The sequence below is a fragment of the Bombus pyrosoma genome, linkage group LG3 (assembly GCF_014825855.1).
Source record: "Bombus pyrosoma isolate SC7728 linkage group LG3, ASM1482585v1, whole genome shotgun sequence".
Classification (NCBI taxonomy): Eukaryota; Metazoa; Arthropoda; class Insecta; order Hymenoptera; family Apidae; genus Bombus; species Bombus pyrosoma.
In genome coordinates, this window is record NC_057772.1 from 2145729 (window position 1) to 2161071 (window position 15343).

Genomic DNA, 15343 nt, shown 5'->3' on the forward strand with positions numbered 1-15343 from the left:
CATTTTAATGAAATCATTGTATAATTTTTTATTGTGAGATATACACATGATTTTCTTAAGCCAACTTTAATATTTTATGTACATATTACATTATGTTAAAAGAAACAATATTTTATTAACAATATCTGAATATCTGTTCTAGTTTTTACATGCGCCTTAGGTAATGAGTACTTTCCATTGTACCGGAATAATGATATCTTATCTAATCCCAACAAGCCACCTTTAAATGTAAATATATAAACATTATGATTTTGTTGATGACACAATTGAGTCATAAAGTTTATATACAAATATTTGTGACTATCCGTACTATGCTGAATAATATGGAAAATTAATAAAACGTAAATATCTTATTAATTAGGCAGCTAAATTAATAAGGCTGTTAAGGATTATACAAATTTCAAATTATAAAAATGAATAGGTGTAAATATTCCGGGTTTTATATATTGCATTCTATCTAATATAGACATTCAATTGAAGAGCGATTAGGAATAATACTTTAATACCAGGCATGAAAGAAGCTATCTGGCTAAAATCTGGACCTGAAACTAATTGTGTATGAAGATCTAAACCTCCAGTATAGTTTCCACTCTGTATCATCTGTGATATTTGATGTAATCCTTGTAAAGAATTCTGTGACAGCTATAATAAGACGTACACAATAAATATATTTTTCTTTTTTTTTTTAAACCGATAGTAGCAAAGTGCAAAGAGATATGCATACCTTATTCTCTCTAAGGCAATCGTATAAAACTTCGAGTTTTCTGGATACATCTGCTATTTTGCGTTTAATTTGCTGAAAAAAAAAATGAAAAATATTGGTAATTTTGACTGTAATATAATAAAATATATTACTCCTAATAAATACGAAGAATCATCTTACTGGATTCTTGGCGTTTTCAAAGCACTGATTTTTTAATTCATCGAATACTGTTTTTAAGTGCATATGCTGTTCCGGAATAGGTGGTTTTGGCTTTTCCGGTTCCGGTGTTCTGGCAATTGCGACCGGTGGCGTAGGCTCCATTGGTTTTGCATATTGAGCAGCCATATTTGGAATATTCTGACTGATATTGGATTGATTTGGAATATTCTGATGATATTGCTGCGGATGGTAAGATGCTTGTGTATCCGGATAAAATTTGTCGTGTTGCAATACCTAGAGAAGAAAAAAAGAGGTAGAAAATAATGATATTTTATTAGTTAACAGAAACGTTAATTATGATTCTTACATTTGGTTCGGGCTGCGGTTGGGTTCCTCTCAATGGATGTAAAATCGGGTTTTGTGGCTGATAATCTTGTTTTGACTGCAGAAAATGTAATATTATGATATATTTAGAAAGCAATACCTTCACATACTAACTGCAATAACAAAATGGTACGCATGAATCGTAAAATGTAATATCCAACGACTACAATGTTTGTATAAAGCAGTTGGAAACGTCCTTGTATTTCACACTGTCACATTAGTTAATATAGAGTCACAGGAAATTGTTATTCGCAATTTACTAAATCGAATTTAAGAGATACTTAAGGGGAATAAACATATTTTGCTTAAAAAGAAATAGCAATGATGAAACAGTATAAACAACACTCAATCTTTTTTAGGTGTCTACCTTAATATTCATATTCTTCGAATATTTTGCTTTCCACTTCCTGGTACCAGCATGATCCGCAGACATTTCATTTTTGTTGCATAATGCTAGTACTGGCTATATTATTTAAATGTATATATACATATATATATATATATAATAAGGATAAAGTTATACATAATAACTAATTACTCACTATTTTTCAGGCGCACTTGTATAAAAAAGATACAAAGCTATTTACCTGTATCCTAGAGGGCTTTGCAGCAGGTGGATCGTTCCATCCAGCAGGCTGTACCGGTGCTTGATAGATGTTTGAGCGATCCAATGGTGGCTGATTTTCGCTTCCATACATTTGAGACTGCTGAATTGGTTGCATTCTAATTGGTTCATACATTTGACTTTGCGGTGGATTTTGCAGTGGCGACAATACACTAAGTTGAACTGGCTTAAAAGTTTCTGCTTCTTTAACATTTGATACGAAATTTTGTCCGGAATACGTGTTCGTCGGCATAGGAACTTGTGGTTGGTACATATTTGATGAAGAATAGCCTGATACTGGAGGTATTTGTTGATACGACGATGTTTGTTGATGAAAACCAGTTTGTCCGTATGTTGAAGTAGATTTAACAGACGGATCTATTATATATTTTGATCTCGCTGGAGGTCCGGCGCTAGGTGGTCGAGATCCGATTCCGCTTGATGCGCTTGAAGGAGGTGGTGGTGGAAGTGATGGAGAAACGGATGTTGAAGTGTAAGAATGAGATATTTGATCATATGGCATAGATGGTATAGGTGGCATAGGTTGCATAGATTGTACAGGTTGCATTGATTGTACATGTGGTTGAAGCGGAGATATTCCAAACGTTTGTTGTTGCTGTTGAGTATTGAATTGATTTGGGGGAGGTGCGAAAGATTGTTTCGTTGGAGCAGCAATGTTTGAATCGAAATAGGGTCTTGTTGATCCAGTAGACATTGGATTTTGTACACCTTGTACGCCAGTTACAGATCTTCTGGTTCGATCGTAATAATTTTGCATTGCTGGTGCTTTTGGCATGACTTTCGATTCTTCAATATAACCTAAAGCCCGCATCAAGCGATCTTTTAACATTACGACTTTTTCATCTTGACTATTTCCCAAATAATTTAGTGCAGAATCGAGATCTCCTTCGGCCGCTAACATGTCAGCATAACGAGACAAAACGTTGGCAATTTTTCCTTCTATTTGTACGTCCCTAATATTTTGCGTCTCTAATGCTTTCTGCATTATAACTACTAGCTCTACTATTTCCTGAATTTCAACATTGGAAGATTCAACCATTTTATTCAAATTACCAGAACAAATATAACAAATTTGAGCTTGTTCTTTAAGTGTTACATTGTCAGATGATGCTAAACGATCTCCAAGCATATCTATAAAATCAAAGGGACAGAATTGAGTATTATATATCTTAAGTTGTCGCAACGCCTGCATTATAATACCATACATACCGCACAAAGCAGATCGTTCTTGTGGATTGGAATGAATAAATATTCCAATCAATACTTCTTTCCAGCAATTTATATCAGCATTGTTAACAACATCAGCCCAATTTTCACTAACTAATGAATTGATAAGAGAATTGAGAGCTCCAGAATGTTCTGAAAAGTATCTGTACTGGGTACGTGCTAACAAATCAGGTCCAGCAGCCATTGAAAGAATGACCGCATCTGCGTACCTTTTATTTGCAAAGCACAACGACACAGCTGCTTCTATATTTCCTAAGAGGATTGCTTGAGTTATAAGCCCATCCTCATCTGCAAAATTACGTCATCTAATGTAATGAAAATTTAGGAAACGAAGTTCCTTACATGTAACTATAAAATTACCATCTGACACATTAATTTGAATGTTTTTATTTTTTGCAGCAGTTATTGATGCTTTCTTAGATTCCTGTGCAATAGCATCGAACACCATGCTTCCATCAATAACGTTTCCATTAAGTACCTAAACGAAGAATAGTTCCTGTTATGTAATAATACTGTGAAAATTCTTCAAGTAATATAAACTTAAACTTACATTATTCAAGTTACCAACTCCTTCTGTAATACTATTAACATCTTCTTGTGAAATGAATTGATTTAATTTATTATTCATTGTTTCTATGTTATAACCAAGTAAATTCAATATATTCTTTGTCACATTGTCACTAAAATATGCTCCCACACAATTCCATATCTTTTTTCTATATATATCAGTAGTATTGTCAACTTTGCCTTTGCAATAATCACTATATTGCTCACTTTTAAGAACTTCCTCCAACTCATTTGAACGTTGAATTAATTCTGGTTGTGTAACCACTTGTGATATTATCACCCTTTTGTTTGAATTTGGAGGTAAATTAGGATCTACAGGTCCATTTTCAAATATTATCAATTTACCACCAAACTAAAAAAAAGTTTATGATTCTTATAATAGAAATTTAAAACTGTAATATATAGAAATCGATAAATATTACATATTTTAAAAACAGATGCTTACACCAAAGGATGCTCCAAATGGCCTTTTTAACCATTTTGGAGCTTTTGTCAAGATGACTGCTGGTTCTGTCTGTACAGGAGGTGGTGCATGCGTGAAAGGATCCATTCCAGGGAAGGAATCTACAATTTTGTTAGATGTTTCTGCTGACATTTGTTGTTGTCCTCCCAATAAAGAGTAAACTGCTGCATGCCCATCAAAGCTAGATCCCACAACTAACCCAGGATGTCTCGGACACCACGAGACATCAAAAATCCACTGATTTGTTTGTGCCAATTCACAAATTACTTCATCATTCTGCACGATAAAGAAATATACACATACATATATTAATAAGAAATAAATTATATACATGTATTCGTAAGCATACTCCTTTTAGACTTACTGGTGCATCTGAATTAGGATTCCAACACAATATCCTATTATCTTTGGCACAACTTAAGAGTAAATCTGAATCATGTGGATTCCATGCAATTGATAGGACACCACGTTGGTGATTTTGGAATGTTTTCAAGGGTGATGTTGCAAATCTCAAATCCCATAATTCAATTATAGGAGCCTGATCATCTTCTGATGCTAAGCACAACTGTGTTGCAACATCTGGATGCCACTGAACTACTTTCCATCTTACCTGTATGTATATATAAATGTACAAATGGTGATATTACGAGTATTACAAAATAGAGTGTAAGTAAAATTACCTTTGTATTTGTATCTGTTAAGTTGATAATTGGCTCATTTTTTCTCAAATCCCATATAGTACATCGTTGTGAAAACGTGGAAGCAAGGATATGTTGCACTGTAGGAAAAAATAAAAATTAAAGATATAAATATATTAGCAGATTAAGCATTATGAGATACCTTGCTTGTTCCAAGCAATGTGTTGGACATCTTCCAGTGGTTGACTTCTGACTCCAGGAGTCATGGGAGAATTTGTGTTAACAATATCCCATATATAAATTTCATTTTCTGTTGCACCAGTTGCTAACAAATTTGCTTGAAAGGGATTAAAATCAAGTGCTCTAACTGGACCTGTATGTCTGTCTGTTTTACTTATCAAGTAATTATTATCATTAGCTAACATTTTAGCAGCTGAATAAATCTTTATAATGCCATAATCACAGCCTCCAACAATTATACCAGCTGGATTATTACCATATGAACCCCATATTATTTTATGAAATCTAAAATTTTTATAAATTTATGAAGTATTGTCAACTATCTGATATACAAGTGCAAATATAATTTATCTCCAACCTATGGTCACTTGCAACACTGATCTTAAGCTCCAAATCATATCCAGGTTGTTGTAAATTTAAGGAATATAAATCCAAGCTGGCAGATGTGTTAAAACTTGCATCAAGTTGTTGGGCTGCAGTTCCTGCAGCCAATAATATAGGATGCTGAGCCGGTGGTGACCATGCTACATTGACAGTCTTGAGTAACTCCTTAATCTTCATCCTTGGGTCCCTAAGAAATAAATTATTTATATTTATTACCTGTATATAAATGGTATTCCATTAAATCTTCTATGTACAACTAAAAAATAATACACAGCGATATATTGTAGTGTAACATAGATATATATATATTTACTTAATTGTACTTCACTATGAAATTATTTAAATCTTAAGTAAATAAATTTATATAAAAATATTAATAGAGACATGTGAGAGAAAATTTATTTAAGAAAAATTATATATTTTCTCAAGATTTTACTTTCAGCAAAATCATGTGAATGAGTTATTGATAACATACGCTCTGAATTAATTATACTATTGTAATGCAAATTTTATAAGCATAAATAATAATACTATAAATGCATTATATTCGATTCGTCGGTTCAGCACCCTACTACTATTAAATTGCAGCACGTGTACATTAATGTTCTACAATTAATTTTTAATTTCAGATGGAGCAGAGAATATATAATTTATTTAAATAATATTTTCTCACCTTAATATATCGAATTAACAGTAATTAAGTGTATTTTACAGAAATAAATCCCTAACGTCAAACAAGTAGCAATCACCCGTCAACTTCTTCCAACGTGGCGAACCATACGTTCAGAATAGTGCTGACCTCTTTGGTATTCGTGATAAACATACAGTTTGCTCTTTTTCACTTCCATCAAGTATAATAGAGAAGAAATAGACAGATATTTCTTCCACGTAGAATATTCTAGATTATGTGTTCTTTCATAATAATCCTAATGTAATCGCAATCTACAATTGTACACAAGTATGGAAAAGATCTAATGAATTCTCATTCTAGATGGAACAGTTCATTCGAGTAGACCGTACGAGATTTCCTTAAATGTATATATTTGTCACATTGACAATTTGGAAAATTTAAGCAAATATCATATGTGTATACAATGTATTTAATATTATAATTGTAATTTATTTATTATCATCCCCTTTCATCCTCATTACTATCTTTTTAATTGTCATTTAACCTAAGAATTAATGATTAACAAATCTACATACGTAGTTTTATTTGACATTTAGTCTTTTTAAGCTTATTTATATTTCGCAAATTGTATAAACCATCGATTTATGATCGGAAATATAAAATATATGAAGAGATACATTGTATATGAAATTGAACGTACATCTAATTTATATAATACACAATTTTTGCATAAGAAATAAGTAATACATTCAATAGACGTAACTCTGCTTACAGATATAAAATACAAATTCGTCAGTCACATTGTACTTTTCTTTCTTTAAATTATTTTTTTCTCTTAAACGTGTTTAATTGAAGATGTGGGGTTACGAAGTGTTTTGATACAACACTGCGTTATTCATAGCGTCCTAGCTCCTTGGAATTCATTCCAGTCGTCGAATCTGTGGCAGCATGCATGCAATACAAATTTCTGTGCGCTATTTTAGTTCAATAGAATCTTAATAGTACCCATTGACAGTGAGATAATTTTTTATTTCATGAAAAAGTAGTGTTTATCGTATAGAAATAACGACAGGAAACACCTTCTTGATGTTATATACGTATTTGTGAGGTACATACATACGTACACGTATCTGAAATCATTTCAGCGCATTCCGTATACTCCACCGCTAAAACTCGTGATGTGTTTTTGATTCGAATTCAGGTAAACTATAAAATTGATTACAAACCTTGAAGACTGTATTTTCTTCTTATTTTCACTTTCATTGTAATTTGTGTAATGATAAAGTAAATGGAACTTCTCTTTATAGAAATTACTTAAATAATAGCACGAACATTTATCCAGACTTTCGTTATGTTCTCCAGTTTAAGGTAGACATCGTAATTACTTTTCACGATGACCCGCGATGAAAAGTATGTTATAACGGAAGTGCGACTTCAACGATAACAGTTAACTATTTCATAATGAGATAGATGTGTAGTTATTCTCAAAATTAGTTAAGTTTAGCGTTATTTCAACGAGGATCACGATGTGGCCACGATTGAGAAAGTCATGTCGCGCGTGGTCAATCATTCTCTCGATTGCTCTTTTGATGGGAATATTCTTCGTTTGGCCATGGAAAAGGCGAGAGAACGAAGATTCTCCTAACGATTACGTTTCACTTCGGTAAGTGATTACGAAAATGAAATTTCGTAATTAAAATTCTTGAAAATATCATTAAAAAAGAACATTGTTGTTTCTTTCCGAGAAATAATTGGAATAGAATATTAACGATTCCGCTTTAATCGCTGTAGATGATTTTACCAATTTCGATACTGTAATTCCGTCCTGCACCTTCTTTTCATTCTCAGGCTCTTAGACAATCAAAGAGATTACATAGATCGTAAAGGAGTACATGTAGTAGTGGGACATTATATTGGTGATTCCGTGGATCCAATGAAAACTCCGAATATTACGAAAGGTAAATTACGAAATACGTAATAATTCGCGCTTAATAGCAATGAACTCAGTTATATCTTCTATTTCTCATTAATAGATCTCATTAACAAAAATATGTTTGATCCACGGCCATTTGAGGGAAAGAATGGCAATCCGGTTCTTGTACCGGCGAAAGACTTTTATAAAATGCAGCAGCTTTTTCAAATCAATCGATTTAATTTGATGGCTAGCGATAGAATACCATTGAATCGATCTCTACCAGATGTTAGAAGAAAAGGGTAATGTGTTTATTGGATATTTATCTTATCTATAACATATCAGCAGTAGGTAATTTACCGATTGCAGGTGCATAACACGATATATGAACGTAGGTAACTTACCGAAAACGTCGATAATTATCGTTTTCCATAACGAAGCTTGGAGTACGTTACTCAGGACTGTATATAGCGTAATTAATAGATCGCCAAGGCATTTGTTAGAAGAAATTATTCTCGTCGATGACAATAGTGACAGAGGTAAACAAATAATATCTTTTATTAATGCTCTTTCTTTGTACATGCTTTAAAAGATAAATTTCTTGTTTGTTAGATTTTTTGAAGGACGCGTTAGATGAACATGTAAAGAATTTAAAAGTTTCCACTAAGGTTCTTCGTTCCAGGAAACGTATAGGATTAGTGAACGCGAGGCTTCTAGGTGCCAACAGAGCCAAAGGCGAAGTCCTCACATTCCTTGACGCACATTGCGAATGCACGGTTGGTAGGTAAGCTCTTTTGTTAATATTTTTACGATAAATACAGCATTACATACACGATAAAATGATATATTTTTTTATTACGACGTTTATATCAATATGTTTTAGGATGGTTGGAACCCTTACTTGAAGCGGTTGCTAAGAATAGAACCAGGGTAGTATCACCTGTTATCGATATAATAAATGACGATACCTTCAGTTACACACGGTGAGATATAATTATGTTCACCATCTTTTGACAATTAAATAAATAACAATACAAAATCGCAGGTCCTTTGAGTTACACTGGGGTGCATTTAATTGGGATTTGCATTTTCGCTGGCTAACGTTAAACGGTCGATTGTTGAAGGAGAGGCGTGAAAATATCGTCGAACCATTCAGAACACCCGCCATGGCCGGAGGATTGTTCTCTATGAATCGAAATTACTTTTTTGAACTAGGCAGTTACGACGATCAAATGAAAATTTGGGGCGGTGAAAATTTGGAACTATCTTTTCGAGTATGGCAATGCGGCGGTAGCATCGAGATTGCCCCCTGCTCTCATGTGGGGCATCTCTTTCGAAAATCATCACCGTATACGTTCCCAGGCGGTGTCGGAGAGATTCTGTATGGGAATCTCGCTAGAGTAGCCTTGGTTTGGATGGACGAATGGGCAGAATTTTATTTTAAATTTAATACAGGTAATTAAACTTTCTTTGAAAGATTGTTTCACAAATGAATTAAACGCTCCCTGGTACGTTTCCTTTCAGAGGCAGCTAGATTAAGAGACAAACAACCAGTTCGAGGTAGATTGGAATTACGTAAGAGGCTACGATGCAAGAACTTTGAGTGGTATCTGAATAATATATGGCCAGAACATTTCTTTCCGAAAAACGACCGTTTCTTTGGACGGGTAGATCTAAATTTAAGATTATTGTTAAATAAAAAAACTTAAACGTTAAATCATCGTAATAAGTATTCATGTATTTTGATTACGATATATTTCAGATTTTGCATATTTCATCGAACAAATGCATTATGCGACCAACCGCGAAAGGGACGTATTCTCAACCCTCGGGATATGCAGTCCTTGAAACGTGCCTTCCACGACCAATACTTAGTCAAATGTTTGTGATGACGACGGATGGAATTATAATGACCGATGAGAGCGTCTGCTTGGATGCACCCGACCATGACACCCGGCACAAGACACCAAAGGTTAAGATAATGGCGTGTAGCGGCCACAATAGACAAAAATGGCGATACGACGAACAAGTGTGTTTCGAATTTTTATCTGTATTCGTTTATGTAAGCTTTAGATAAATTCTGAATTTTTATTTTGTCCTTTTTAGTCAAAGACTTTTGTGCACGTATCTTCCGAAATGTGTTTGCAATCAACGAACGACGAGGGTCCTGTGATAGCAGCTTGTACAAAAAACATCGATCAGAAATGGTTATTGGAATCAATTCCTTGGAAATAATAACACCAGTTATTTTCTTATATCGAACACAATATCTTAAAACACAATATATTTGTAAAAATTATTTCTAATGGAAATTTAACTCGCGAATTTTTACTTTCACATACTTGCGGCTATTTCTACAGGAAATATTTGTAAATAAACGTATGGCCGGCTCTTTTATAAAAGTTATTAATATTTATAGAAAAGAACTGTCCGATGCATTCGATTTATGAACTTTGGCGTCATCTTGATTAAACGCGTGTCGCACACATTCTTCCAGGCTGATATAGAAGTTTCTCAAGTAGGTAATACGTCATTGTCAATTCCGGAGAAGATGCTGTCCATAGTCGGTGATTCATCGAACCACTAAGGCTAGACGTGACGAATCATCTTTATCGTCAATCTTATCAAGGTTGCGTTGTCCTCAAGATTACGCGAATTATGCGTTTACGATATCGAGGCGCACTTCAAATATATCTAGACGGAAAATACCTATTTACATGGATAACCGGTCCCATGAATATCGCAAATTGATCAAATTTCATTTCATCTCTATCTATATAGTGGCTATTTATTTTTCTACCAAAAAAGTTCTCTACGAAAGAGACGAACGCCGAGCAGAGTAGGTTTTCTAGAGAGACGTTTTAAGCGTCGTTTCGAGTAGAACAATCAGAATTCGTACCAATAGGATGGTCGGCGTAGTTTACCGATATGTGGGTCAAAGTCATGTCCTCGGCGAGGCCAAGAAGCCACTTAGCTCGAAGCGGCCTAGTCTCCCTGTTCGTTACGATCACCTCCAGGCCAAGTTTGGTTGAGATGAGCGAGTCTTTATTTATGGATCGGTATCGTTAAGCGCGTTAATCCATACGAGTTCCTTCTTTGAATTCGTCAATTCGCATTCACAGACGCGCAGTCGAGCGATTCGATTATCTTTCGATGGAACCAACAACGATTCTCCGATGTCCAGCGAAATTTTACACAGTCTTTATCTTTATACTTTTATGATCCTTATATTCCCGATAAAAAAAAAATTGTACATTACGTGTATATTAACGAATAAACGATAAAACTAGGAACGAGATGTTGAAGAATTCGCGAACAAAGAATAGAAAAGTCAAGATGAAGATTAGGACGAATCGACCGCACGAACGCGACCATCTTCGGAAAAACTTGAACTTTCGACTCGTCAGATCTACGGCATCTACCGTTACTTTGCAAGTGCTCGGATTTTTCTCGCGTTGGACGGAAACAGGAATTGTTAAATAATTCTGTTCCATCGAGAAAGGCAAGTTGATTCGGTTTAACGAAGACCTCTTCGTCTTTTGCAGGTAACTTTCTTTTAATCGCGTCTCATAATCACGGAGAAGCTCGCGAAATTGTAGGGACGCAAAAATAGGGAGTTTAATGAAAGGTTCGGAGAGGTATACGTATAGGCGGCAGAAACGCCGTGAGAGAGCGGAGAAAGTAAACGCAAGTACGATGAGAGTTTCTTTAAAATAAATTTCCACGTGTAACTTCGTTTCTCTCTCTTTCTCTGTATGTGTACATTCATATATATTTTTTCAAATCGAATATTACATATAAACATATATACAGTTCACCACTATATTCTACAGGACGCGCGACTACGGGGGCTAAAACAGAGAGTGTGTGTGTGTTCTTTTTAACTTAAGTATAAAGTAGGAGCACTTAAGAAGGAAAATCGTTCGTAAGAAAAGAGCGGTAATATCGTTCGTTTTCGCGACAAGATCGTCCACGCTAACAAACGTGTACACGTCCGTTCAACTTAACGAGGTGCGAAAGCAAAGGTGAAGGGACGCGACACATATGGAGGCAAAGGATTCGTTGATCTCGTGGTGACAGCGATCCGTGCGATTCGATCGGCGTTGGGTCGCCCTATTGAAATTTGACTATGTAAAAAACGAAGGAAAAAGAAAAATAAAAGACAAAACTGAGCGTGGATGGACAACACCTGCGCACACTTACGAGCTAGCGGTTCTAAAAGGTAACGAGCGCTTGATAGCTTGGTCGGCTGGCGGCGCGGCGCCTGTTTCTGGCTAAACGGTAAATACGTATAACTCGGTAACCTCGGTGAAATCACAATCGTCGTACGATTTACACACACACGCACGCACATATATATTATATTTATATTCATTTTGCATATACAACTCTATGTTTATATATATATATATATCTATTTGATACATATATATGTATATATATCAAAATTAAAACGGTACTCTTTCACGATCCGCCTGGTAAACCTCGCGCGGGGCTGACTATGTTTAGTTGCGATGAGTAGGACGACGCGCGAGGACTATCACCCCCGTCGTTTCAAGCAAACTCGATTTCGATGCATCTTGCGCACCATTTTCCCTCGAGTCGATGCTCGACGGACGAACGCGTTTAGGTGAGATTCTTCGTTGAAATTGCACGCAGATTGTTCGCTGGATTAGCTGCATCTAGCGATTCGCCCATCGACGAGTTCGTCTCGGTTTGTTCGTCATCGGAACGATAACGCTCGTATTCAGATCTCGCGGAACTCGTCGATGCGCGATAAACTAATACCTTTGCGACGACTTCGACTAACTAAATTGAGCCTCGTTTCAAATTCTAGCAGCTACATAGGTACGTGTATTTTATTATATTATAATTCGCTAATATGATTCGTATCGCTAAAATATCGCGTGTCGTATGTATATACAATGATTGGAAAACAGGAGCCGGGGAATCCGTTTAATCGCGTCTCGAAATCGAAAGGTAGGAGCGAGCATTTCTAGCAGGGTTTGTAAAGCGAGCGCGGACGTATTTTCTCGTCGGATCTTTTTCGTACGATGTTTTTCCCTGTCCTCGTAACAACAGGCTGTCGTAATTCGAATCGTGCTAACCTGTCCAGTGAAATCACGCGTGCAAACTGGAACGAGATGAGATCGAAAAAACCGGCGCTCGGACGTGAGAACATGCCGCGATTTTACGGATAGACTCGTCTCCGAGAAATTTCGCGGCCTCTTTTTTTTTCAGGGAACTGGTCGACCGATTGCCTAGCGTGGAAACCAGCGACCACTCCAAACGGAGATTCGTGTATTTTTCTGGAAAGCGGTGGCTTCGGTTCGCTGTTGCGTTGAACGATTTGGAACGAGAAGAGAAGAATCGCGGTGTTAGTTTTATTCGAGTATACGCTCGTGTACGAGTTGGTTTCTGAAAACGAAACGAACACAGAAGGAAGAGGAGATATTTGAGGAGTAGCGTTTGCAACGGGATCGAGGTTCGGGGATCGGGGATCGACGAGTCAAACTGACTGCGAAATTTCGGTCGAAATACGTTCGATCGGTGACTGTGGGAGGTGGCGAGGAAACCGATTTCCAAGGATCGAGGTTTCGATCGATCTTTCTTTCTCTTCGTTCGGACGTTCGTCCATCGTTCTCTTCGTCTGAAACTGCGATTCGTTCGTTCCTTCTCTCGGGTGTATCTCTCTGTTAACGTTCCATGGATGTCGAGACTCTCTCGCTTCGGTGTGACTCTTTTATTGCGTTTCACTTTCGCGATGAGCTTGCCCGTCCGATCGGGGCGTGGCAAAAGTGTAACGCAACAGAGGTCCGAGGCCATCGTCGGTCGGGATCGTATGCGTGAGGCAAGAAAAACAGGGCCTGCCATCCTCTCTCGAGGCTTCGTTCGCGTAGCGCCACGGTGGAGAGAGATATCTATACCGTAGAAGCTTAGTCACACCTCGGGCCACGTCCTCGTAACGCGTTGCATCGATCTCCTTACGAAATCGGTTCGCTCTTAAAATGGATTTTGTGAACACACACGTAGTTGCATGCCGCGCGCGGATCCTCCGATTCCAGATGCGCATGCTGATGCATTGATGAAAGGAACTCCACCGCCTTTTTCTCTCTCTGTCTCTCTCTCCATTTCCCGACTTCCAGACAAACTCCTGTCGACCGTTTCGTAGCTTCGCATCGTGAAATAAATTTCAATGTTTCAACTCTGTCGCCAATCTTCCGGTTATTGTTATTCAACATTCAGTAGAATTCTAGTTGCAAAGTTTCCTACCAAAGTTGCGTCGAGCAGAAGCGACGTTAGTTTTTCCGTCGTTTACGATTCCAGGGACGATTTTATCGCGTTTGTTTGTTGCAATACGTTGCATTTGCCAGTCGATGACGATTTTTATCGGCTAGATATCAAGGTCGCGGTTGTTCAAGGTTCGTGTTTCATTTAGTCGGCGGCTCCTGTAATTTAGAAGATCGCCGACATTCCAAATTAGAAAGCGCAAATGGTTTCTCACGCGTCACCACTCGAATCCTCCGCACCACCGTTTCTTCGGATTCCTTGGGAAAGAATACGCCCAGGCCTCTCCTCGTCGCGCTTTCCGCTTAATCTCTCGTCGATCGTATTTACCAAGGTCAAGATGATCTCCTGACCGCGTGATTCGCCATATCGTGCACCTCTGCACCTGCGCTACTTACAGTGAATGTCGGTACATGGTAGAAAGTACCGATAAATTGCCACCTAGTACCGCGCCGGCAGCCGATTCGATCGTTCCCAACCTCCCTCTCGCTTTTCCGCTCGCTTCCCTCTACTCTCGCGCGCTTTAATTTCCCTAATTTCCATGCTTCCGAAGCGAAATTCCTTCCTCGCTAATCTTCTCGCGGAATTTTTCGTTTCGCTACCGTTTCGATCTTTGGTACCGTGATTCCACGTTTCTCGGGCCGAGTTTCCTCTCTTGCCAATCACCGAGTCGTTGCTCAATGACCCACCGCACCGTAAATACGAAACCCGGCCAATTTCATTCAATCCGTGCGAGATGAGTGCAAAAAACGTCCAACTTTCCACCAGCCGGATTTCTAGCGGATTACGACCATCGCCCACGTAACCATCCGGTGCCAATTTTAGAAGCGTTCGTACGGTACTCCGTTAGCTGGCTGTTCGATCTAGATCGAGCGTAATTAATCGCAGCGGACCCCGCTTACTCGCAAGGTCGAAACGCCACCCGTACACTCGCGCCGATTAGAAAGTTCAGATGAATTCGTAACCACGAACGGAAAGCGATCAGAGATCGTTTCCAGCGACCATCCGCAGGAAACGAGGGGCACGTAGGATCGTGTGGGATCCGGCCGATGGCGCCTTTACCAGCTTCATCGAGTCATTCTGGTAATGGCCGGCTACAGGAAGCTGCTTTTCCTGCGTGCT

General features: G+C 37.6%; 2 protein-coding genes across 7 annotated transcripts in view; one reads left to right on the forward strand and one right to left on the reverse strand.

Annotated features, from left to right (window-relative positions):
- Positions 1-2: 2 nt before the first annotated feature.
- Positions 3-15343, reverse strand: part of LOC122566182 (protein transport protein Sec31A) — a 34169-nt gene continuing 18828 nt past the window's right edge. The window contains exons 1-15 of one of the 4 annotated variants that reach the window (XM_043723073.1): positions 6064-6210; positions 5365-5577; positions 4969-5291; positions 4809-4906; positions 4493-4738; positions 4111-4404; positions 3649-4017; positions 3459-3576; positions 3081-3386; positions 1834-3002; positions 1614-1709; positions 1230-1304; positions 884-1156; positions 725-796; positions 3-642 (exon numbers count right to left, since the gene is read on the reverse strand). In XM_043723073.1, the coding sequence (XP_043579008.1) occupies positions 454-642; positions 725-796; positions 884-1156; positions 1230-1304; positions 1614-1709; positions 1834-3002; positions 3081-3386; positions 3459-3576; positions 3649-4017; positions 4111-4404; positions 4493-4738; positions 4809-4906; positions 4969-5291; positions 5365-5567 (3831 nt within the window). In that variant the 5' untranslated portion in view covers positions 5568-5577; positions 6064-6210 and the 3' untranslated portion in view covers positions 3-453. Of the gene's footprint in view, positions 643-724; positions 797-883; positions 1157-1229; positions 1305-1613; positions 1710-1833; positions 3003-3080; positions 3387-3458; positions 3577-3648; positions 4018-4110; positions 4405-4492; positions 4739-4808; positions 4907-4968; positions 5292-5364; positions 5578-6063; positions 6211-15343 lie in introns of those variants that run through there. The other 3 variants (XM_043723074.1, XM_043723075.1, XM_043723076.1) reach the window with 3 other exon arrangements.
- LOC122566185 (polypeptide N-acetylgalactosaminyltransferase 3) lies at positions 6825-10369 on the forward strand. Of its 3 annotated transcripts, none has more exons than XM_043723085.1 (11): positions 6825-7222; positions 7329-7684; positions 7870-7979; positions 8055-8235; positions 8303-8472; positions 8546-8713; positions 8817-8916; positions 8979-9388; positions 9458-9600; positions 9696-9962; positions 10040-10369. In XM_043723085.1, the coding sequence occupies exons 2-11, from the start codon at positions 7548-7550 to the stop codon at positions 10166-10168; spliced, it is 1815 nt and encodes a 604-aa protein (XP_043579020.1). In that variant the 5' UTR covers positions 6825-7222; positions 7329-7547; the 3' UTR covers positions 10169-10369. The 3 variants fall into 3 exon arrangements, with proteins under 3 accessions (XP_043579020.1, XP_043579019.1, XP_043579021.1); XM_043723084.1 differs by having other exon boundaries at positions 7384-7684; XM_043723086.1 differs by lacking the exon at positions 6825-7222 and having other exon boundaries at positions 7564-7684; positions 7813-7979.

Excerpts from the sequence above, each read along its gene's own strand:
- LOC122566185 (XM_043723085.1), top strand. The coding sequence starts at position 7,548 with ATGTGGCCACGATTGAGAAAGTCATGTCGCGCGTGGTCAATCATTCTC. Across the intron at positions 8,714-8,816 it reads ACATTGCGAATGCACGGTTG|GATGGTTGGAACCCTTACTT; the intron begins GTAGGTAAGCTC and ends AATATGTTTTAG. Across the intron at positions 8,917-8,978 it reads GATACCTTCAGTTACACACG|GTCCTTTGAGTTACACTGGG; the intron begins GTGAGATATAAT and ends ACAAAATCGCAG.